At 49.7% G+C, this 21,898-nt stretch overlaps 10 protein-coding genes across 10 annotated transcripts; 6 read left to right on the top strand and 4 right to left on the bottom strand.

The window, feature by feature from the left end:
- Positions 1-189: 189 nt before the first annotated feature.
- CI109_103479 (uncharacterized protein) lies at positions 190-4,546 on the top strand (the record flags this gene model as incomplete). The annotated part of the gene is made up of 18 exons (XM_032005763.1): positions 190-475; positions 544-1,073; positions 1,135-1,228; positions 1,290-1,561; positions 1,612-1,621; positions 1,680-1,867; positions 1,928-2,536; positions 2,596-2,611; positions 2,661-2,716; positions 2,776-2,976; positions 3,043-3,129; positions 3,197-3,382; positions 3,438-3,458; positions 3,517-3,619; positions 3,681-3,867; positions 3,925-4,150; positions 4,212-4,334; positions 4,394-4,546. The coding sequence occupies 18 exons, from the start codon at positions 190-192 to the stop codon at positions 4,544-4,546; spliced, it is 3,348 nt and encodes a 1,115-aa protein (XP_031860010.1).
- A 714-nt stretch (positions 4,547-5,260) lies between these two features.
- CI109_103478 (uncharacterized protein) lies at positions 5,261-7,655 on the top strand (the record flags this gene model as incomplete). Its single annotated transcript, XM_032005764.2, has 12 exons — positions 5,261-5,453; positions 5,721-5,832; positions 5,933-6,016; positions 6,077-6,088; positions 6,141-6,237; positions 6,304-6,372; positions 6,429-6,524; positions 6,578-6,697; positions 6,756-6,970; positions 7,031-7,222; positions 7,293-7,510; positions 7,582-7,655. The coding sequence occupies 12 exons, from the start codon at positions 5,261-5,263 to the stop codon at positions 7,653-7,655; spliced, it is 1,482 nt and encodes a 493-aa protein (XP_031860011.2).
- A 473-nt stretch (positions 7,656-8,128) lies between these two features.
- CI109_103477 (uncharacterized protein) lies at positions 8,129-9,422 on the top strand (the record flags this gene model as incomplete). Its single annotated transcript, XM_032005765.1, has 5 exons — positions 8,129-8,196; positions 8,349-8,443; positions 8,654-8,667; positions 8,865-8,996; positions 9,288-9,422. 5 exons carry the CDS (start codon positions 8,129-8,131, stop codon positions 9,420-9,422), a joined length of 444 nt encoding a protein of 147 aa, XP_031860012.1.
- Positions 9,423-9,616: 194 nt separating this feature from the next.
- Positions 9,617-11,981, bottom strand: CI109_103476 (uncharacterized protein; the record flags this gene model as incomplete). Its single annotated transcript, XM_032005766.1, has 7 exons — positions 9,617-9,864; positions 9,935-9,971; positions 10,044-10,188; positions 10,263-10,603; positions 10,669-11,308; positions 11,380-11,661; positions 11,737-11,981. The coding sequence occupies 7 exons, from the start codon at positions 11,979-11,981 to the stop codon at positions 9,617-9,619; spliced, it is 1,938 nt and encodes a 645-aa protein (XP_031860013.1).
- Positions 11,982-13,024: 1,043 nt separating this feature from the next.
- Positions 13,025-14,007, bottom strand: CI109_103475 (60S ribosomal uL1 domain-containing protein; the record flags this gene model as incomplete). Its single annotated transcript, XM_032005767.1, has 5 exons — positions 13,025-13,087; positions 13,151-13,376; positions 13,444-13,587; positions 13,645-13,724; positions 13,840-14,007. The coding sequence occupies 5 exons, from the start codon at positions 14,005-14,007 to the stop codon at positions 13,025-13,027; spliced, it is 681 nt and encodes a 226-aa protein (XP_031860014.1).
- Positions 14,008-14,428: 421 nt separating this feature from the next.
- Positions 14,429-15,034, top strand: CI109_103474 (uncharacterized protein; the record flags this gene model as incomplete). The annotated part of the gene is made up of 2 exons (XM_032005768.1): positions 14,429-14,719; positions 14,834-15,034. 2 exons carry the CDS (start codon positions 14,429-14,431, stop codon positions 15,032-15,034), a joined length of 492 nt encoding a protein of 163 aa, XP_031860015.1.
- A 646-nt stretch (positions 15,035-15,680) lies between these two features.
- Positions 15,681-17,585, top strand: CI109_103473 (uncharacterized protein; the record flags this gene model as incomplete). The annotated part of the gene is made up of 4 exons (XM_032005769.1): positions 15,681-16,343; positions 16,513-16,740; positions 16,905-17,150; positions 17,295-17,585. 4 exons carry the CDS (start codon positions 15,681-15,683, stop codon positions 17,583-17,585), a joined length of 1,428 nt encoding a protein of 475 aa, XP_031860016.1.
- Positions 17,586-17,762: 177 nt separating this feature from the next.
- On the bottom strand, positions 17,763-19,463 carry CI109_103472 (uncharacterized protein; the record flags this gene model as incomplete). Its single annotated transcript, XM_065967299.1, has 13 exons — positions 17,763-17,959; positions 18,022-18,127; positions 18,191-18,239; positions 18,293-18,388; positions 18,442-18,475; positions 18,529-18,632; positions 18,693-18,813; positions 18,872-18,968; positions 19,029-19,053; positions 19,105-19,124; positions 19,177-19,216; positions 19,272-19,347; positions 19,433-19,463. The coding sequence occupies 13 exons, from the start codon at positions 19,461-19,463 to the stop codon at positions 17,763-17,765; spliced, it is 996 nt and encodes a 331-aa protein (XP_065823371.1).
- Positions 19,464-19,992: 529 nt separating this feature from the next.
- On the top strand, positions 19,993-20,970 carry CI109_103471 (ubiquitin-conjugating enzyme E2 35; the record flags this gene model as incomplete). Its single annotated transcript, XM_032005771.1, has 6 exons — positions 19,993-20,019; positions 20,160-20,274; positions 20,452-20,533; positions 20,599-20,612; positions 20,678-20,750; positions 20,835-20,970. 6 exons carry the CDS (start codon positions 19,993-19,995, stop codon positions 20,968-20,970), a joined length of 447 nt encoding a protein of 148 aa, XP_031860018.1.
- Positions 20,971-21,226: 256 nt separating this feature from the next.
- Positions 21,227-21,666, bottom strand: CI109_103470 (uncharacterized protein; the record flags this gene model as incomplete). The annotated part of the gene is made up of 2 exons (XM_032005772.1): positions 21,227-21,235; positions 21,316-21,666. The coding sequence occupies 2 exons, from the start codon at positions 21,664-21,666 to the stop codon at positions 21,227-21,229; spliced, it is 360 nt and encodes a 119-aa protein (XP_031860019.1).
- Positions 21,667-21,898: the final 232 nt, after the last annotated feature.

The following is a 21,898-nucleotide window of genomic DNA, read 5'->3' as shown; positions in this document are numbered from 1 at the left end:
ACTGCAAATCAATAGCAAGCTCGGAGAAAACGTTCGTGACCACTTGTTTGTGGGGCACCGATTTTCAGCCGTCACCCATAACAAGATGAAAGATACGAGTAGCTCTCTCTAATTCTTCTTGCTACTCTTCCTATCCCAGGTTCCTACCCTATCACCCGAATTTGTGTATATATAGTAGTCATCTCTACCATGTCCATGCCCCCACCACCACCACCACCGCCCCGGTCACCTTCGGCCGGCAAGTTTCTCCCAACGACCAATGACTTTTCCTTCAAGAGACCCGCTTCGCCTTCGACAGCGTCTAACCTTTCACCATCGCTCGCTCCAAAACAGCCCCCAGTGGTACTGGGTGTATGTGCGATGGATGTGAAAGCGCGAAGTAAGGCGATGCGAGAGATCCTCACGAGATTGGTGGATATCGAGAAGGGAGGAGTCGATGTGAAGATCTTTGGAGATGTCGTCATTCTTGAAGAGGGTGAGTGGGGTTGTCAAGACACCGACAAAGCAGTTGAATGCTGATCGTAATCAATGATTATTGCGTAGACATCTCACACTGGCCACCCGTCGACGTTCTCATTTCGTTCTTCTCCACCGATTTCCCTCTTCCCAAGGCGATCTCTTACACCCAACTGCCTAACCGTACACCACCGATCTCTATAAATTCGCTCTCTATGCAATCCCTACTTTGGGATCGTCGACTCGTACTTGCCATTCTCGATCATGTCGGAGTCCCCACACCTCGAAGAGCCGAAGTCTCTCGAGACGGAGGACCTCACGTCCCTCGCGTCTTACGAAGAAAAGTTCGGCGAGATCTGGGACTAGTCTTACCTGGTCCCAAGGCGAAAGATGAGGAAGAGTGGGGGAGTGTTGTTGTCCCTGAGCGATGGGCAGGGAAGAGTAGGAAAGAGATCGTGCCGAGAGATAGGGAAGTGATTTTAAGAGAAGATGGGGATGCGATCATCGTTGCCGGACAGGTGGTGGAGAAGCCGTTTGTGGAGAAACCGGTAGATGGCGAAGATCATAATGTTTACATCTACTACCGTGGTGGTGGAGGACGAAGGTTGTTTAGGAAGGTGAGTGCCGATACTTTCAGCCAAGCGTAAGACTTCTCAACTGAATCATGCCATCCGGTAGGTCGGAAACAAGTCAAGCGAGTTTGACCCGAACTTATACCACCCCCGGACTATCGGCTCTTACATCTACGAAGAATTTATCAACGTCGATAACGGTGCGCTGCGCTTCTTGTTGCTTATGGCTTTGCCTGGCTGATTGTTGTGACCTTTACTCAGCCGAGGACATCAAAGTGTACACCGTCGGATCCACCTTCTCCCACGCCGAGACTCGAAAATCACCTGTGGTTGACGGTTTAGTCCGACGAAATGCAGACGGTAAAGAAACCCGGTTCATAACACCCCTGACCGAAGCGGAGACACAATATGCTCGAGATGTTGTTGAAGCGTTTGGACAACGGGTTTGTGGTTTCGACCTGCTGAGATGTGAAGGGAAATCGAAGAGTATGGTGATTGATGTGAATGGTTGGAGTTTCGTCAAGGGTAATCAGGTATGTGCACATACACCTAATGTAGTCTCATTGCTGATCACAGACTACAGGCTTATTACGGTACAGGAATCTATCGGCTTATGTTGACGGGAAAGAAGCTGATGACTTCCCTCTACAGACAAAGCCGCTGAGATCCTTTCGGGCGTCTGCCAGCTGGCTCGAGAACGTAAGATGCAAGGCCTTCAATCAGGATTACCTCCTGCCGTCTCTCAGAGTGACCAAGGAAGCGGTTCCACGACAAGCACTCTCCGAGCGACTATCACAGTCTTGCGTCATGCGGACCGTACACCCAAGATGAAGCTCAAGGTAGGTTCACAAGCCTTTGATTGTCTGCGAGGGCGTCGATAACCGGTTACCCTGTCGTAGTTCTCCTTCCCTGCTCACGAACCATGGTCGCAACCGTTCCTCCGTTTGCTCCGAGGTCATCGAGAAGAGATTATTCTGCGAGACACCCGACAATTGCAGTTCATCCTTGCAGCGGCTGAAGAATCCGCTAAAACTCCCGGCATCACCCAAGAGGTGCTTACGAAATTGTCGCAGATTCAAGAAGCTTTGGGCAAAAAGATGTCGATGGCTGGGACGAAGGCGCAGCTGAAGCCAAGTTTCGCTAAGAAGAAGGGGGAAAAGGGGGATAAGGAGAAGAAAGAGAAGAAGGAAAAGAAGGGTTCGGACGAAGAGGACGAACTCACCGAGACCGAGGGCAGGAAGAAGGTCAACGATTGGCTCAAGAGGGGTGCTTCGGTGAACGAAGTGACTAGCGACCTCGCAGATGGAGTCACACCCTCCGCAGACGCCATGGCTGTCGATGAAGTCAAAGAACCGAAGACCCCGGAGATGAACGGCCACGCACTTGCCGAACACGATCCTGATATTCCAGAAGGATTGGAGAAGATGCAACTCGTCGTCAAATGGGGTGGTGAGAGCACCCACTCCTCTCGATATCAGTCGAGAGATCTGGGAGACGCGTTCAAGAAGGTGAGCTGAGAGTCTCCTGCTTTGATGAGAGTGTACAGCTGACAAACCGCTTATTGTAGGATATTATGATTATGAGTACGTTGATATGCTTCGTATGGTAGCACCGCCACTGACGACCTCGCAGACAAGGATGTCCTGAACAACGTCAAGATCTACACGTCTTCAGAACGTAGAGTCATCGTGCGTCCTGCTTCCTCCACTCTATTTCGTTAGATGATGCTGACGGATTCCACCCCCAGAATACGGCGCAAATCTTCGCCCACGCGCTTCTGGGTGTCGAAGGCGGCGGTTCTTCCCAATCTTCCGCCTCGAGCATCGCAAATTCAAGGAACCCGCCCGAGGCATGTCCTCAGATCAGTCATCTGATTCAGAGGCGAGATCTATTGGACGACAACAATGCTGGAAAGGAGAAGATGACAGAGGCGAAGAAGAAGCTTAAGGTGGGTTTGAGGTATCCAGCGAATTGACGTGGCGATCAAGCTGATGTTGGTTCCGCCTTTCCATAGATTTTGCTGCGAACTGGTGAAACTGAAAAACGACCCGATCTTGCTTGGCCCAAGTCGTTCAAGAAGGAACCAGTTGAGGTTGTCAAGGTACGTCACGCAGCCTCTTTGGAGACCATCACCGAGAATGCAATTTGACCCATCAGTCCTCTTGTAGGAGGTGATCGAGCAACTCACTGAACTCCGTGGTATTATGCGAAGCAACTATGAGAATGGGAACGTGGAGAAGATCCCGCAACAAAGGTGGTGTAGCGGAGACAGCCCCTGGTTGTTCAGGGAGAGATGGGAGAAGATCTTTGAGGACTGGGTAGGAGTCAAGCAGGAGAAGTTTGATCCCTCAAGAGTAAGTCCAGAGCTCGTTCATTGCAAGTGAGGAATGCGCGCTGACTTCAGAACAGGTATCAGAACTTTACGATAGTGTAAGCTGCTGTCTTTCGAAACTGATGAGGCCTTCAGCTGAATTATCAAATCGTATAGATCAAGTACGATAGTTTGCACAACCGGACTTTCTTGTTTGCAGTCTTTGACCCTGAGGGTAAAGGCCAGAAGAGCAAAGCAGGAGCCGAGCATCAAGATCGACGTAAGCTACACGCTGTTCTTCTTATAAACACGGAGCTTAGCTGACATCGCTCAATGGTTAGGACTGCATGATCTTTATGCTCGCGCCAAGGCTTTGTTCGACCTAGTCGCACCTCAAGAGTATGGTTTCGACGCAGAAGAGAAAGAGGACATTGGAATGCTCACGAGTCTGCCATTGTTGCGGAAAGTATGGGAAGATCTGGACGAGGCGAAGACGACCGGAAAGTCTTTGGCTTGTTTCTATTTCACGTGAGTGGTTGTTCCTCTGGGCCTGTACAATCGCTGACAAGCCTTGTACATCTACAGGAAAGAATCCCATATTACGACATTCGTGCATCTCCTGCTCGCGTCTGGACTGCCGTTCACGAATGTGCGGATCCCCGAGTTGGACTATTGCTCGCATTGTACCATCGAATTGTGGGAGAAGTCATCTGGCAACGCCTCCACGCGAGGACAGAAGGATTTCTCGATCAGACTGTCCATCAGTGAAGGAGCGCACAGTCCGGCTGTCTTGGACAGCAACGTCGATGCGGTAAGCTAGCTCATCGTACACACCGAGATCAAGCTGATGGGATCGTTTTTCGATTTTATAGAGACACAGTTTGACTGTGCAACCGAGGAAGAAACTGTCTTCTCATATCGATTACGAGCTTGCCAGACAATGCTTCTCAAAGCACTTTGACAAGGGTCTCTCGTTCTCTACCACCCCTCTTGAGGTGAGTTAGGAGTTCCCAGGCTTGTACAGTCATGTACACAGCTGACTCTTATGATGCAGGGTGACGAGGTGTACCTCAAGAAATCGATCCAGGACGAGTCGGTCTTGCCTCTCTCGTCTTTGCACAGAGGAGGTGAAGAGACGCCACGCATGATCAGCTCTGCAAGCAGCGACAGGAGTCATCCTGCCGGTGCTAGTGATGGCGGATGGTAGACAAGCGGAGTGTAGCTGAATATCAAGTGTATCTCCTTATGAATAGAATAAGCGTGAAAATATCCAAGCCAGAGGAGGATGAAACGTGCTCTTTAGTGCAGGGTGACCATGCATATATCTTAGTGCTTTGGCCAAGCGCTCTTTCTTGGTCTTGCATGGGACGATCCCGGAAGCTTGGCGCGGAGATGTGGGATGTACCTTTTTTACGTAAAAGAGTTAGGTGGTGAGGAGTGTTCGGCGGCCATAATATGGGATGGGATGGTGATTGAGATGACGCGTATATATCGTAACAGAGCTAAAGTCGCTTGCACTCATTCATCTGATACTGCGACTCGCATCCATCCCATCCACATTCAACAACGTCGTCGTCCTTGTCCTTGTCGTTGTCGCCAATATACTTTCACATTTGATTTCACCATCCTCACATTCTGCTTGACTTATCGCTCCAACCTCAATCTCAATTGTTGTCGACCCGAATCTTTACGCAAGCGTTGGACCAACATTTAGCGGAGACGCCGACAACGCCCCTGAATCATTTACCTCGACTCGTATTTCGGGCACGATTTCGGTGCCCGAGGTTCTCACCAACAACGACAACGAACGGAGTTTGAACAACGACTACTGCCAGCTTAGCTAATCCTGACTTCAACGAAACTATCGTATCTCATACTTCCACCACCGCCGCCTACGACTCCCCCTTAACTCATACTCACAATGGGTCTTTTATCACAAGGAATGGGATCATTGTCCCTCGATAGAGGTTCCAAATCACGTCGAACGTCAAACGCCTCGTCTATCACTGGACATGGTAAAGATGGAGAGACACAGATCGATGATGGGGATCCGAATGACACCTCGACATTGGATAAGGAGGAAGGGAATATCTTGGGAGCATTGATCTCGCAATGTGAGTGAATTTGAGGGGTTCAAGTTTTTCTACCTAGGCGGCTGTATTCGCTATGGGTGGAGAACACGGTGCTTGGACAGATGAAGGGGACAAACCTAGAGGGATATGATCTCAGAGAGTAGACGACGAAATGGAGCACCAGGCGCTGGGAAGCAACAAGCCGAGCGGCAAGGGAGTGGAGTGGAGGATCAGACACAGGAACCACATCCACACGTAGACTTTATATCTCAAGCCTCTGCTGACCTTGCCTACTCGCTTTGTTCACAGTACGTCCCGGTATGGATCTTTCAAAGATTGCCCTCCCTACCTTCGTCCTCGAGCCTAGAAGTTTGTTGGAAAGAATCACGGATTTCTTCTCCCATCCCGAGCTTATTTTTGGGTGAGTGCAATCTTCCTATACAAGAGACTGTCTAACCTTCGCTCTATATGAGGGGGGGATTTTACACCAACGTGAAGCTGATATCAGCTCTCTTTCACAGTGTTGCGGACGAGGCGGACCCCAAAGACAGATTCATCAAAGTCATGACATACTACCTCAGTGGATGGCACATTAAGCCAAAGGGGTGAGTACGGCGTTTTTCCTCCCACTGAAAGACATAGCTGACGTCCATTCGATTCTTTAGTGTTAAGAAACCGTAAGCGATGCCGTATATGTTGAGCCGAATGGTCAGCTTACACCACTATTAGGTATAACCCCGTTCTCGGAGAGTTCTTCCGGTGTACATATGTCTACCCAGATGGATCAGAAGGTTTCTACGTAGCGGAGCAGGTCTCCCATCACCCTGTAAGTTTCTCGTTGGCTCTCACGGTAAACCAAATTGGCTCAGCTGACAAATCTGCCCATTGTCAGCCTGTGTCTGCCTTCTTCTATGTCAGCCCTAAGAACGGTCTACTCATCACTGGAGAGCTGAAACCAAAGGTAAGTAACAGTTTGCGAGTCGAGGACGCAGTAGCTCATATTGAACCCGCGTGCAGAGTAAATTCCTGGGTAACAGTGCTGCGACAATCATGGAAGGTGAAGACCGTATTAGATTACTGAACAGACCAGAGGACGGAGAGTACTCTATCTCGGTGAGTCGAGTCTCCGTTGATACAACGACTGTCTGAGCTGACCGACCCGTCAGATGCCGAACACATACGCCCGGGGTATACTTTTCGGAAAAATGCTGCTCGAGCTCTGTGACCTATCAACTATCAGCTGTGATGCTACCGATCATCACTGTGACGTGGACTTCAAGGCCAAGGTGAGTCCCGTCTGTCTTCCATAGCTTGGGTTTTTGCTAAAGTCATCTCCAATGATAGGGCTGGATCTCTGGAGGATACAATGTCATCAGCGGAAAGGTTACCGGACCCGGAAAGACAGACGTTGGAGACATCAGCGGTCATTGGAGTTCAGCCATCGAATTCACGGACAAGAAGACGAAGGAGAAGAGAGTGTTGTTCGACCCTGCGAGAGCGAAAATTGCACCAAAAGTTGTGTTGCCAGAGTCTGAGCAGGACGAATACGAGTCACGGAGGTGAGTTTTACGATTGCTAGCAAGTTCCGCAACAAAAGCTGATTGCCCTGACTCGGCCAGATTGTGGACCAAATTAACAGATGCGATCAAGACGGGTGACATGTATGGAGCTACGGATGCGAAGTCAGCGGTAGAGGATCACCAACGAGACTTGGTGAGGAAGCGGGAGGCGTCGGGAGAGGGACCTCCTCCTTCGAGATATTTCCAGCATGTTGCGGGGGACAAGTGGATGCCGAAGATTGACGTGGATACGTGAGTGACGATGACAGATTGCCTAAAAGGTAGACGAGGACGGAGCTGAACCCGCTGTTGTCTCAAATAGCCTTCCTAAAGATCCCAACGAGATGGAGGAAAAGGTTAGAAAATGGATCTTTGGCGACAAAAACCCGCTCGACTATGCTCCTAGCTCTACACCTCAACGCAAGGCTTCAGGCGCCTCGAGTGGTTCAGCAGCTGCTTCACCGACCAAATCAAGAAGCGCTACCGTTGCTTCGTCGAGTGCCAGCACTGCTGGTGACACCTCCATTAGCGCCTCCCCTCGTAAATTCACCTTTTCATCTGCCTAGTGAGCAAGTCCAGCTGCTCATATTGGCCTTTTGTTTCGTTCATAGCTGCTGTGACAACTGCCCCGGGTCCTCCTGTTCCCGGACCGAAATTTGATCACCCAATTTCCCCTAGGAAATGAATTCGATGAATAAGTTACCATCTTACTATTTGGTCTGGTATGGCGTATAACGTGTAACTCGAAGATGTGCGTTTGGATTTGTGAGGGTGGGTAGAGATAGGGATGTAATTGTAGAACATATCACTTTGCCTTGTTTTGCTTTGCTTTTCCATGGTTTTCTCTTCTATACCCAGTGTCGATTTCTGGTAACTCACATGTCTTATAGAAGGGAGGAAAGGAAGCGAGATCATGCATGAGATGTGAGCGTACATGTATATACTGTGATGTGGTGTAATGAGCCAATCGCCACTTTTGGATTGGTTGAAATTTAATTCCGAACTGGGAACTGAGGGACTGTCCTTGTAACCGCGAGCGAACGAGCGAGCGAGCGAGTGATTCGTTACAACCATTCGCATGTTGTTGCTTGCTTCACTTAAAGGCTACGTTTCGATAGTTTCTTAAATCATCTTTCATTCAAATCAACCTCACTCAAGATGTCATTAGCTCGAACGATCAAGAATATCAGACAGGCGGGGTTCAAAGAATGGTTTAGATCAATGACGTGAGTCTTGTCAACATGTACCTCTCGACATGTCCATCTCGGATCATGTTCCAAATAGTCATTTGTCCAGCCCATGAGATGCGATGGGATGGCGATATGCCAATTTGTATTATTTGACTGAGGCTAACGCTGTTCTAAACGAATGTCAATAGGTACATTGGTGATGCCAAGTTTGGAAGACATGTGGGAACCGATCAATTTGGCAACAGATATTTCGAGAACTTGAACCCCAACGAGGAGATCCCAGGTGAGTGCGACATGCCGAATCGATGAGTGCAAGCGGGTAGACAAAAAAAGGTGGAAAGGCGGAGAACAAGGGCAACAAGGAATGCGGTCCTGCTCCGACTCCAAGGCCAGGGGATGGGGGAAGGAGAAGGGGAAGGCGTTGAATTAGAATGGGGACATTGTGTCACTGGAATGAACCTTGAGCTGACTGATTTCGCTTTGATCTGATTAGGTCGACATCGATGGGTATGTTACTTCCCCTCAGTTTTTCCTTTTGATGATAATAGTAAAACTGATCTGTTGTTCATCCCTCCTCTTTCTCACTTACTCCCCTCGTCCATTTGACCCGTCGCCCCTCTCACCCCTCCTACCCCTCTGCTCATACTCGCCTCCTCTTTTCCCCACGCACAATCTTCACAACTCGCTCCGCTCGTCGCTCACAGATCGACTTCTCCCAAGACGACTTCAACGCTTCTCAAGTACCTCCCGAGTGGCACTCTTGGTTATCACACATCCGACACTTGCCTCCTAGCGAAGACCCGATCGTGAAGCAGTGGACACCTACTTGGAAGGCTGTGAGTGGGCAATGTTCTTTATGACATTCGGACCAGGGTTGTGTTCGCGTCTGCGTTGTGGATAGTACGCAGGATAGGAGGAGGTGATGTGAATTGTTGGAGCAATTTAGGATCTGAGGACCGATGCGAGATTGGAAGGAGTATCCTGAAAGGGGAATAGGATGGTCGACGATCTTATCAAGGATGCTTCCCTCGGACGACGACGGAAGGGGTGCTGGGTGCTACTTGACCATGCGGGCGGAATGGCGTTTGAACGAGTAGTACTAATCTATATTCTTTCCCCCACCACAGCCATTCGTCGAGAACATGACCGGTACCAGAGGAGCTTACAAGCCATACTCCACTACCGCTCCCAAGGTTAGAGCATGGGAGCCTGTGGTCAAGCCTCGAGTTGGGAGCGGAAGCGGGGCTAGTCCCAGCGCTTAGGAGCGGGAATTTGGTGTGGGGAGGATACTTTACGAAGTACGATAGAGTACATGTAAAGGTATGCATTGATGCGCAACAAAGAGCTAGGTATGGAAGCAGCAAGCTCTATCACACATGGACTATAATGATAGTATATTTGAGGTCCACAATCCAACTGGCTATCGTAGTCTGACCACAGTCGTAGCGGATACAGTCTAATCCTCACTCGGCCTATCCCTCTCCCTCGCGGCCTCTTCCTCTTTACTCCCCGCCGCCGCCGCAGCCTCATTCGCCCTACCTCGCATGGTACATTCCAACTCATCCTGCTCAGCGACCTGTAACCGCTTCATGGCAGCTTCGCCGAGTTCTGCGAATGTTGCTCCGCACATACACTGTTTGCTAGTCACTGGAGAGGAGAGAATGGCGTCGATATCCTCTTGTGGTGATCGGTGGGCCGTCTCGTCTGTAACGTAACAAGGTGGGAAACCCATTCAGCATAGAAAAAGGATTTTCAGACTCGAGAGATAACTTACAGGTTGGCAAGCTTAGCGCGTTCAACGTACAACAGCACTAAGGGGTAGAAGGCGATTTGTTTTAGGTTATCTTATAGCTCTCAACCTCAAAATGAAACAATACGCTCACCGAAGGTACCTGGATCGGCATTTTGACCGACATCATCCTCAGTTCACCTGGACCGTCGATCTTCTTCCCGCTCACGTCTTCTTGATCAAGCGAGTAGAATACCTGGAATAGGAGGTCGTGCCATACTCTTATCGGAGTGATAGTGCTACGCACGGTTGCGGGGAGGCGATGAGTTAGCTTCGATATGTCTTTCGGACTAAACAGGAAGTTGCGACTCACCCCTCATTCGTGCTCGGTCGGATTTTGTCGTGATTCGGCATCCTCGCAACTGCTCTGATCTTCCACCCTTCCTCCATATTGCCATTCCCGCCCGCCTCCGGTCCTCTCCAAAGACAATCTATATTCCTGCCGGGAAATCTATCTCCTGGCTTGTGCGGTCGTCCTACTTGGTACAAAACGTGATTCCGTGGTGCCTCTGGCACAACGGGGGGTGAATTGGGGGTACGTGGTGAGGTGATTTTGTAATTCTGAACAAGGACAAGTCGGGTTAGGAAGATGGTGGCAGAGGGTGAGGGTGCGGGGAGCGTGATAGATAGCAGTATGACGGAAGATATTCCGAACTGAAACAAGCACAAGCAATGTTAGCATGATTGTCACATCGTATGGGAAGAGAGGGTTCACTCACGACATCTGACGTAGCACTGAAACGCCAAGTACCTATCCCATTCACAAACCCTTCTTTCCTCAAGTCCAATGTTGATACACCCCCCGAGGAGCTCGGTACGGCATGTACGATCATATGTTTTGAAGCCGACAAATCACCTTTCAACCAACCGCTCTTTTCCGTCCTGTCTTTCGGGGAAGAAACGGATTGTCTGTCGTTCTCTTCTGAGGGTGATAGCGACAAGGGTGGAACTCTTGGACTCGTCCCAATGTCCATCGACTGTCGTCTCGTATACAATCCCGACAAGGAAGGACTACCTTCTCCGACGGCTATCGCACTTGCTCCGTCGTTCGGATCTTCAAGCGACATGTTCCCCAACCCAAGTACACTTTCTCTCGAAGCGTTGGCAGCTCGATTGGCACCCAAACCTCCACTGTTGCTCGTGGCGAGCTTGTCGGATCGAGCTATGACTCGCTCGAAATCGCCCACATTGGGGATATCAGGGTTTAAGTTCGGTGTCGACGACGCTTTGAATATGGAGGAAAATGATGTGGAAGCGGGTATACCTTCGACTCGTGCTGTGAGGATGTAGGATACACGACCGAACTGGTGAAAGTCTGTCGTCGCGAGTGTGGCAGGTAGAAGAAGGGAGAAGCTGAATCTGTAGGTGGGAATGGGGGTAATCAGTCCAGACTGAAGTATTCGTGCTGACAGACAGATGGTGATACTCACGATTGCGAACCCTTCTCCAACCATATCCCTTCCGCATCACCACTCAACACCTCTACTCCTCTTTCAAAGATCCCATCCTCTTCCCATCCCCTCTGACCCATGAACAACCTGCACACACTCTGTATACCTACAGAGATAGCTTGGACTCTCCTTCTCTCTTTCATAATCACCTCGAGAGCACCAGAGAGCACGGTGTCCTCGCACGGGGGTTCACGTTCCGCTCCGCCATGTTCGAGAGGATGAAGTTCGAGCGTTCGAGGTGGTCGTACGAGGTTTACTCCCCTACGTCGTTCGCGAACAAGTATCAGCGCTCGACTCCAACGGAAGGCCAACAGATATGAGGGACTGAACACGTACCACGCTGGAACATGTATCTTCAAGAATCCTTTTGCAGATTGCGGTTGAGGACTACTCGATCTCAAATAGATTGGCGGAGGAACCCTCGGTCTCTCATCCAGGATCAACGGATTCACAGACGGACTCCGGTCAAGCGACGACCTAGCATAGGATGGAGGTGGTCGGGGTGAAGACCCTCTTCCTCGAGGTGAGTTGGGTGTTGCGCCTCTGTGATTCGTAGCGGGTGAACTTGAGCGACGTGACATTGACGAGCGAGCGACCGGGCTGAGCCTCTCTGAGCTAAGAACGACTCGATTAGGCGGGACGAGATGATATGAGAAAGCGGAACACAATTGCGGTAAGCTCGTTCTTGATAAAGTAACTTTTGGATTATTGTAAACAAATACAGATAGATGGTGGGAAGAGCTCGTGTTTAGTACAGACCCTCTCTTTCCCCTATATATTATTATGGAAAGATACTTATGGTACAAAGTGAGAGTCGAGTCAAGTACAACAACCAAAACGTCGACCGTGACAGAGCAGTGAAATATACAGGTCACAAGTTAAAAGGTCCAGACCCTTTTGATCCATGAACCTGATCGACATGTGCAACAACAGATACCATTGGATAACCCCTTATCTTTACTCCCGGTCATTTCTCGTTATTCTTTATTACCCGCTAATGTGACGACGATGACAAGAGCTGACTCATCATCGTACATATGGCGATTTGACTCGACTCACTTGGATGCGATGACGAGCTTGACACCGACAGTGAGTGGCTGGCGATGATGGTGATGCTTACTCAGCTCATCTCAGAATAGGACCGAAAGGTCACTTTAATACGTCCGAACGACCGGTTAACCGACTCGAACGAGCACATTTTGGATTGATTGCTGGAATTATAACAACTTACCAAGTTAGCCGAGATATTTATACATACAGTATAGCATCTCGGCTCCGAGATTACAGGAACCACCTTAGGCTCAAAACGTTACTACTGATACTGTTAACTATTTATGTATATTTCAGCGCAAGTGTACGGATATGATACGCCTGGACGACGATGTACATTTGGGAAAACACATCCATGCATATAATCCACTCAGACCCCTCTCAAAACCTCATCATCAATGATCAAAAAGAAAGGTGGCTCCCCTCGGTCCCCGAAAAACCCAATCAAGGGCTCTGACAAGACTTGGGTATAAGCGTGCGAATGCTCCTGTTTTGCTACCATAACCTCCAATCACCGACGACGCAAGAGAAAAGAAAAGTACAACAGTGAAATGATATATACGACGAAATGCGCTTAGAAGATTCGCTGAGGCTTGCCCATGGTGGTCTTGATGGTAAGCGACTGGATGTTTTGCCACTGTAGATTCCAAAGATAGTCAGCAACCTGCGATGATCTTGAACAAAACCACCAAAAACGCACCTGCTTCTTCAAGAGGGAGATCAAGAAGTTGATGGACAACATGGTGTTCTGCATGATGTGGTCCTCCTCCATGTTGACGTGGCCGACGGCGACACCGAGACAGAGAACCTTCTTGAGCTGGAACTTGATGGTGGATCGAACCTCGATGACCTTTCGGGAAAGGTCCTCGGAGTGAGAGACGGGGGTGGGGAATTTACCAGCCTTGGAAAGACCGGGACCGAGTAAACTAGAGTAGGGTACGAGCGTAAGCAATCACTTCAACCTCTATAGTGAATATGAGAGGTTGCACTCACCGAGGAATCTGCTTGATAAGAGCCTCAGAAGCAAGGAAAGCATCGTACTTCTGTGCGAGCTTCTTAACGAGCTTCTTGTTCTTGTTAAGCTTCTTCAAGTCCTCAACGGTCATGAAGGGGAGCTCCTCGTCGAGCTGCTTAGCACTAAGTGGAAGGGTCAGATGTGTGCCTTTTGTATATATATATTTGATGTGAGCTCACCGGTCAACGTCCATCGCGTCGGCCAAGATACAAAGAGACATCCTGGGTCGGGGAACGTGGGGGAGCTTGACGGTACCGGACTGTAATAAATACGTTCAATCAGCAAGAGTGACTTTTTTAATCCATTATACAACCCCTTGCGAAATCCATCCTTCCATCCATCTTTCTGTCACTACGATGGAAAAGGCCACTCACGAATCGCTTGTCCCTCTGGGGGTCGTAGTTCTTCAAGCCGATCTGGAGCTCGATGGTCTCGATAAAGTTCCTCTTCTTACCACCAGCCTCCTTGTGGTGCTCGAGAGAAGACTGAGCGAGCATAGTCTTGATCGACCCTCGCACGCTTGATGCCTGAAGCTTGGACATTTTGTTTTGCTGTTAATTCAGGCCGGAAAGGGGGTCGAATTTTTGAAGGTTAAAGAAGAAGGACAAGTAAGGATTCAACCGTCAAGTCAAATTTGTGGTGGTTGGTCTGCGTGTGGGTGGTAGTGAGCAGTGTGGGCGGTGGAGAGAGGGTGCGAATGCGGCGGGGGTGGGTTGGGCATGGTGAATGGATTTCGTTGGGTGGGTCGGAGTTTTCTGTCTTTCGGCGTTTTCAGCGGTTATCCGTGGCACATTTGCTTCCGCTAGCCATGCTTCGAGATTTCGGATTTCGATGCATTGGCGTTGACGTCCATTCGCTGCGTGATAATAGATCAAGCAAGCATACAAGCTATCATATTACAAAGCCCATCCTCTTCCACCATACACACCAGAAACCAGCAGTCCTTGAGGCAAACCCGGCACCATGGCATCCCGACTCCCATCTTTCCCTTTGCTCGCACGTCGATCCAACCCCGCCATCCTCCCCATCTCTCCCACACGAAGCGGTAATAACAAACCGAAATCACTCCAAAAGACGAAACGTACATTCAAACCGAATTTGACAAGAGTAGATTGGCCCGTCACTCTTCTTGGAGGTCTGGTGCCTTTAGAGAGAGAAGCGAGTGGGAGTGCGTTGCCCAAGTTGAGAGGGGTGAAGATGCAGATGAGAAGGATAAGAGATGTAGAGAAGGCAGGTGGGATCGAGGGGTTATTGGTGAGTTCGCGGCAAGCATCCCTCTTCAACTGCCCTACAAGGATGGTGTTCCCGTTTGATCATCATCATACACCAAGTAAAGGACTTCACTAACCGCTCTTCATCCCTGTACAGCTATCAAGACGTTCAAAAGACCTTACACCCTTCGGCGCCGCTCTCCGATCACGCGTATTCGACCACCTCCACCAGATCAAAGCCGACTTGAAAGCTGAGAGAGCTATGATCAGAGAAGAAGGACTAGGATTGGAAAGTGGATCCGAGCTGAGTTCGGATAGAATAGCAAACGAGGAGAGACCGCTCGTCGAGGGAAGATAGAACAGGCATGAGATGTTGGTCGATGCAGTGTATACTACTCTCATCGAGGGACTGTTATTCTGGAATTACTGGGGGGAGGTGGCCGCATTGCATCGCGGATAGCAGCTCGCCAGCCACGAGAGCAAGGCTCTAGGAGATACTTCCGATGGCTCGGTCAGACATACTGACTGTCATCGGCCTCTTCGACGTCTCAGCAATCACAATCTATGGATATCGCGTGTAATCGCGACGTACCTTTCGCGGTTACTGACTCTCGGTATATCTGCACTCACTTGCGATGTCACGACCTACCGTATCATTGCACAAAGGATCGTTCCTTTCACTAATTGACTCGTATGAGACCTATATGAGACAATAATACTCGTCGTCCTTTGTGGCAATGGAGGATGCCTGCCCCTCTCTGTATGCTGAGGGTTCACCTGAGGATTGTGTAGCCACCTCATCTTTGACAACTCCAGCTTAGGAAAGCTAATGACGACTTCGCCGTCCCAAGACTCTTGTTCAACAGCACGATGATATCCATTTAGGACCGCTAGACTGGATGAAGTCTGATAACCAAGATTGACTACTGATTTGCACTACAGTGATTATACCTCAAGTTGTGCTACACATTGTATATGAACAAATCGACAATTCCCTTCAAGCGATGCGCGATCTCACTTACCCTTTCGTCCGGTTACTATCTCTCCTACCCCTCGTACTCCTGTTATCGACACCCGCCCTCGCACAAGATGATCAACTGACCTGTCCCGACGCGAACCTCACCGAATACCTCATCTCCCTCATTGACACTTTATACTGGAACGGTCTTACCACATTCGAAGAGTTCGTCGTGGCTCTATCCGAGACTGATAACGGATACGAATATCTCCAATCGCTCTACACTTCAGGACAGAAAAATACGATTTTGGTACCTACCGACGCTGCGTTCCAAGCAGCAGGTATATGGTCCTCGTCACACTCCAACTCTTCCTCTGCTCTATCGGCGGTGGGGAATGAGGAATGGTTAGTTGATTTGATATCGTTACACACCTTACAAGGGGATTGGAATCCCTCCTCAATCGACTTTCAAGGAGGCGGAGGAGGTGTGATCGCCTCAACCTGGTTAAGTACGAAAGATGAGATGAACAATACGACATCTCAGAGTCAGGCTTTCCAAGCTGTAGTTTTGATAAAGGGCGGAGATGGGGATGGAAGTGGTTTGCAAGTCGACGGTTGGTGGGTGAATGGGACGACTTGGTCTGGTCCTGTAACAAATGGGGGAAGTGGGGGGGTGTTGAACAATCTCGTGTTGTTACCAATAGATACGGTGAGTGAGCAACTATCCAGAGAGCTCGGTGTGGTTGCCGCACAACGATCACCTCATTGGACAAGGTACTGTACACCAGCCGCGATCCGATCGCAGGATTTCCGTACCGGAACCCTAATGAGGGTATATCGGACGATTGCTGACAACTTCATCCCACTTCCCTCCCCAGGTCCTGCCCTTCCCTCCTAACCTCTCTACAGCATTGACGACCTCCGGACCCGGCTTCTCCAATTTCTCCTCAGCTCTCGATGTAGTTGGCAGCGACACAATCACGAAACTCGAACAACTCACAGATAATGGATTCACGATATTTGTGCCTATTGATGAAGGGTGGTCTGACGAAGTGAGGGGTATGATGAACGACGAGAAGATGGCGAAGGGGATCGTGATGAGTCATGTGAGTGATGATGTCCATTCGTAATTCATAGTCCAGCGTCATGATGAGTATGTTCTCCTTCATGAACGAGGGGTCGGTGCATCGAAGCTTCCTCCCCTCCTTCCATACTATAGTCAGACCAAAAGATCAACATGAAAGACCAAGCTGATCCGCCAAACTTGCAGTACACAACCAATTACACCCTCTTCTCCCCCTCTTGGTCTACAGCACCATTTACCCTCACCCTCGATTCCGGCGCAACTCTCACCATCTCCCTCGATACGGATGGCATCACCCCTCTCCTCGCTATAAACGATGATGCCGATGCCGATGGCGATCAACAATCTGACGAAAGTAATGGTAATACAACGGCAAGGGCAACGGCGAAGATACTTCAGAGTGACATAACGTTGGAGAACGGAGTGATGCATGTAGGTCCTGTTCAAATCTTTTTATGACTTAACAGGCGTACTGTACACCATTACTGTGACCCTTGGCTTCGACGTCCCAACACCTCCTACCAAAGCCATTTTGCTGACTTCCTTTGTTTTGTGGATTTCCTTTCCTCATACTAGATCATCGACACAGTCCTTGTCCCTCCTTCGTTGAACAATACACAATCAAACGCGACAGACACCTCTTCGTCCACTTCGACAGAGACCGCCACTGCTACAGCCTTCGCTGTTGCTACAGCTAGCGCCACGGGTGACCTGTCACCTAGTTCGAACGCAGGAGTTCAGAATGGTGCGGCTGTAAATACTGGATCGCAATCGAGTTTAGCTCCGAAGACGGTGGAAGATATGCGCGTAGGGGTTTCGATGTTGAGCGGTCTAGGAATGATCGTAGTCGCAATTCTGAACATGTGATGAATGGTCGTAAAAATTATACAGAGCCTTGTAAAAGATGCAATTCATTGAGGGATACTTAGATGTCCCTGAAACAGTGATATTTGCTCGACCCATGTCCAGTGCCCATGCACTTGGCATTCCAAGTATATACCGTTCATCTCACATCTACAACAATCCAAACCCTCATCGACTGCACTACAACTTCGCCTCCCTGTTCATCGCCAAGAACGGACAACCACCCGCTCCGCCGGCAGATCTTCCCTTCGCACCGGTCCCTGCGAATGGACAGCTACCACCTCCGGGCTTTTGAGTCTGATCGAGCGGCTTTCCTTCTTCTGCAGACTTTTTGACAAGCTTTGCGAAGCCTGTGTCGTCTCTATCCACTCCTAGTTCTAATCGTGTTAATCATGTGTTAGCGTCGTCCTCACGGTATACGCGCTGGGAGCTAGCTCACCGATGAGCTTGCCGAAAGCCATTGAGAAATCCTTGAAGAACAGATCCTGGTCGGCCGCATACTTCTCCACCCAAGGCTTGAACTGAGGGTCCTCCACGAGTGCCATCTGGGGAGTAGCAAATGCACGTTGTCAGCTTCGCGAGGCACTTTGGACTGTGAGTCAGCTTACATCGGTAGGCAGCATCATGAGCTTTGTACCAGCCACGGTAGCTTCATATCTGCAACACAGCTGTTAGCCTTTGATACAGCTAACAACCGACACGCGACTCACTGGAACGGCCCGTCCCATTCTCGAGGTCTCCATATCGGTCGTAGTAGGAGCTTGAAATACTGGTTCGAGAATCGAGTCGGGTTGACCACCCAAGGTCTGTTCTTCTTGTCAGCTAGGTTTCTGCCACTACTTCAAGCATCTCAGCTTACCCATCGAATCCACTTCGATCGCGGTGACATCGACCTGGTAAGAACCTATGTCAGATTTACACTAGTAGCGCACGGCTCCGAGCTCACCTAACGCATGAGCGCCGGAAAGGGCCACGATCTCCCGATCTGAGAATCCCATTCGTGTAAACACTTCCCGAACATGACTGGCGCCCAATGCTCCGTCCGGCAATCTATTCGCTCGCATTGTATGAGCTTCCCTCGTCTGCGCAACCTGTTTAGTGCAAGCTCACCTATCTCCGACGACACCCCGGTGCTCCTCGGCAGCTTCGGCGCTATCGTAATCCGACCTTCCTGCTTCCCAGGGAATTTGCGGACCTCCCATAGCCTGGATTGCAGTGGTACCAGCGAGGGCTACAACGTGGTCAGCTGTGATCACGCACATCGTGGTCGAGGATCGAGCTATACTTACTCCACAGATCGGCATGAGATATCCAAGGATTGGCAGCTTGGATCGGAATGAGGAATGATATGGCATGGTGCAAACCCGCATTTGCTGGATCGACAGACTGCAAGGGAAACAAGGTAAGTGGCGAGCAAAGGTTGTCCCAGATGCCAGAGTAACTCACCTCGGGAGGGAATCGCATACCGGCGCTAGATGTACGTCAGTCAATGTCCAGAGGTCGTCCGGAGGCCGGAACTTACCCATTAGAACCTCCATTGTGCTGTGACATAGCGTATAAGTTCCAATACTTCGTAGCACGAGCAGCTACTCACCTCTACCAAGCTGAAATTCCCAGACGCATGCCACGCGAGTCTATCCCTGCTGTCAGCGTCCAATCCGATAAAATAACAGTACGAGGTAGGCTCACCGAACGAAGACAGGTCCAGCAGATCCATCATCGTATCCTGGCTGTTTGAGGACCTTCTTGATTTCCTCTCGAAGAGCTACGCGTGGTTTGGGTTAGCTAGTGACTGACACGCCACCGCACCTTACTTTTCACGAGGGTGATGAGTGAGGACAACAACGTACCATTATAATCTCCTTCTTTGACGCTGGTCATGATGCTGTAACCGATAGTAAGTTCTATGTATTTTCTAGAATGACTGATGCAATACAGATAGAAAGAACGAAAGACGAGTAAAGATCGAGTTTTGATTTGATACCAATCTCAAACCTCAAAACATACGGTTATCGTTCAACCACCTTACAGCCGGGCACTAATTGCTTTCCCACGGTCGACCACCATCCAGCCTTATTAGCAAAGTATTGGTAACAGATTAGAAAATGGTTTGTAATGGCTTCCTTACCCCAAGGGTACAATGCAACAAAAGCTCTGACGTCGATACCGCACCTCTCGGTATCCGTGACCACTTACACAATCATCTCGCATCCCATTTCAGTTGACCAACCTACGCATCTTAGAAGTGATACATCGAGCCTTTATTCGCTGTGAGTGATTGGGAGCCTCTGTCTGAGTCGGGCCTTGCATACTCAAGTGCGTGTGCTGATTCTATCTGGACTACCCTGGCCCTTCAACAGTAGTCATTCCCTGTTACACCTGCATTCAGCATCTTCATTCACAACCCACCATGTCTTTACCAAAACGTATTCTCAAAGTGAGTCGCCTACTCCCTTTCATAGTGCGATCAGACCAACACTGACCAAACCATACTTTCTCATTACCTCACCCTCCCTCGACCCTTTCTTCTGCTCGATCGCATACCACTACTTGCCGCTCTGACCTACGCCCAAATAGGAGACCGAACGTCTCATGGCGGATTCACCACCTGGTATTTCGGCAGCTCCCAAGGACGATAACTTGAGACACTTTGACGTAACGGTTTCTGGACCAGAATCATCGCCTTACGAAGGTAGGTCTGTGTGCGAGTGGGATTGCGAGGGATAGGGGTGGTATGCTAATTAACGGCGATCTCTACCATTATCGCGTCTCCCGAATCGTCTTTTCCCTCTGCGTTCCACGTTATCATCCACGATCATCACTATATCCTGATCTGCATATCCCACCGCTCGACGATGATATCAACCAGGCGGTATCTTCAAACTCGAGCTGTTCTTGCCCGAGGAGTACCCCATGAACCCACCAAAGGTCCGATTCTTGACCAAGATCTAGTGAGTTGGCGAGTATGTGTTTGATCCCGAGTATCATTCACTGACACATGGGAAAATTCTCGTAGTCACCCCAATATCGGTATGTACTGCTACTTCACGACAAAGTGTTTTCAGTATGGCAAACTGACCACCTCAACCTCTCAGACAAGCTCGGTCGTATCTGTCTCGATATCCTCAAAGACAAATGGTCCCCGGCTCTTCAAATCAGAACAGTCCTGTGAGCTCTCTGCATAACCGTTACGTTGCAATAAACGAAGAAGCACGATAGCTGACATTTTTGGGAATCATTGCCGATAAACAGCCTCTCAATCCAAGCTCTTCTCGGTGCACCCAACCCTGATGATCCCCTCGCCAACGACGTCGCTCAACACTGGAAGGAAGACCAGAGCGGTGCGATTGCCCAAGCGAGAGAATGGACGAGGCAATATGCTCAGTAGATCTAGGACAGTGGATATAGTTGAGAGTAGTGTATAGCCTTGTGGCATGTAGACCGGGTTTTACAGTTTGCAAAGTTGCAGTGGCGGATGAGATCGCAAACACACGTCAGACGACTATCGCGCATAATGGACCGTTCGCAGCAAGGGTTGTCTCATAAGGCTACTTGTGACTACATCATGTCTGTCCTGAATCTATACGTCGCGCGTGTTCATATCATCTAGCTCATCAATCCCGATCCTCGATTCGGGACTGCACTTAGAAATCCTAAGATGTGAAGCGTTTATCAGCTTGTCCCATCTCTCGTTGATGGTCGTAGGAATAAGGAATGCGTGTTCGCTACTCACTGTGACTCTTCCACCATATTGCCAGTCATTGTCACCCGCTATGAACGGATCATTCTTCGGACCACCTCTTTCCCCAGTTTTCGGATTGATTTCTCCCTGAAACTCGGGCTTCGGTCCTCTTCTCACATCTTTATGCAGTTCAGGCTCTTCGACGATCGCAGGAGATGCACCGACCGTTTGGTTAGCTTTGAGTAGTCGATCGAACTCTGCTTGTTCAGAGGGTGGGAGAGGGGGTGGACCGGGTTTGGAGAAATTGGATCGGTTGAGTAGAGGGGGAAGGGTGATGAATGTTCGGGCGAGGGTGGGGCGGGGTAGTGTCGTAGCAGCTCGAAGAGGGAATCGTGAGAGCATTCTGGGAGTGTATACGTCTGTGGAAGGACGAGGAGTGTATTGATGAAGTTGACCAAGTATGACTATGGTGGGTGGAAGTGAGAGAGGAAACATAAAACTCATTTTGGCCACCCAAAACACGGTTATAGATATAGATCTTGAAATCCAAGTGGAGGCAAACCTCCCTCGCCCGACTCTGTCCGACTTTGAATGCTCATGACGACACGCGACGGATTAAATGTTGACAAAGTGA

Source organism: Kwoniella shandongensis, chromosome 6 (genome assembly GCF_008629635.2).
Source record: "Kwoniella shandongensis chromosome 6, complete sequence".
NCBI lineage: Eukaryota > Fungi > Basidiomycota > Tremellomycetes > Tremellales > Cryptococcaceae > Kwoniella > Kwoniella shandongensis.
The sequence above is the reverse complement of the archived record's forward strand: the minus strand, read 5'-3'. Positions and strand labels throughout refer to the sequence as shown.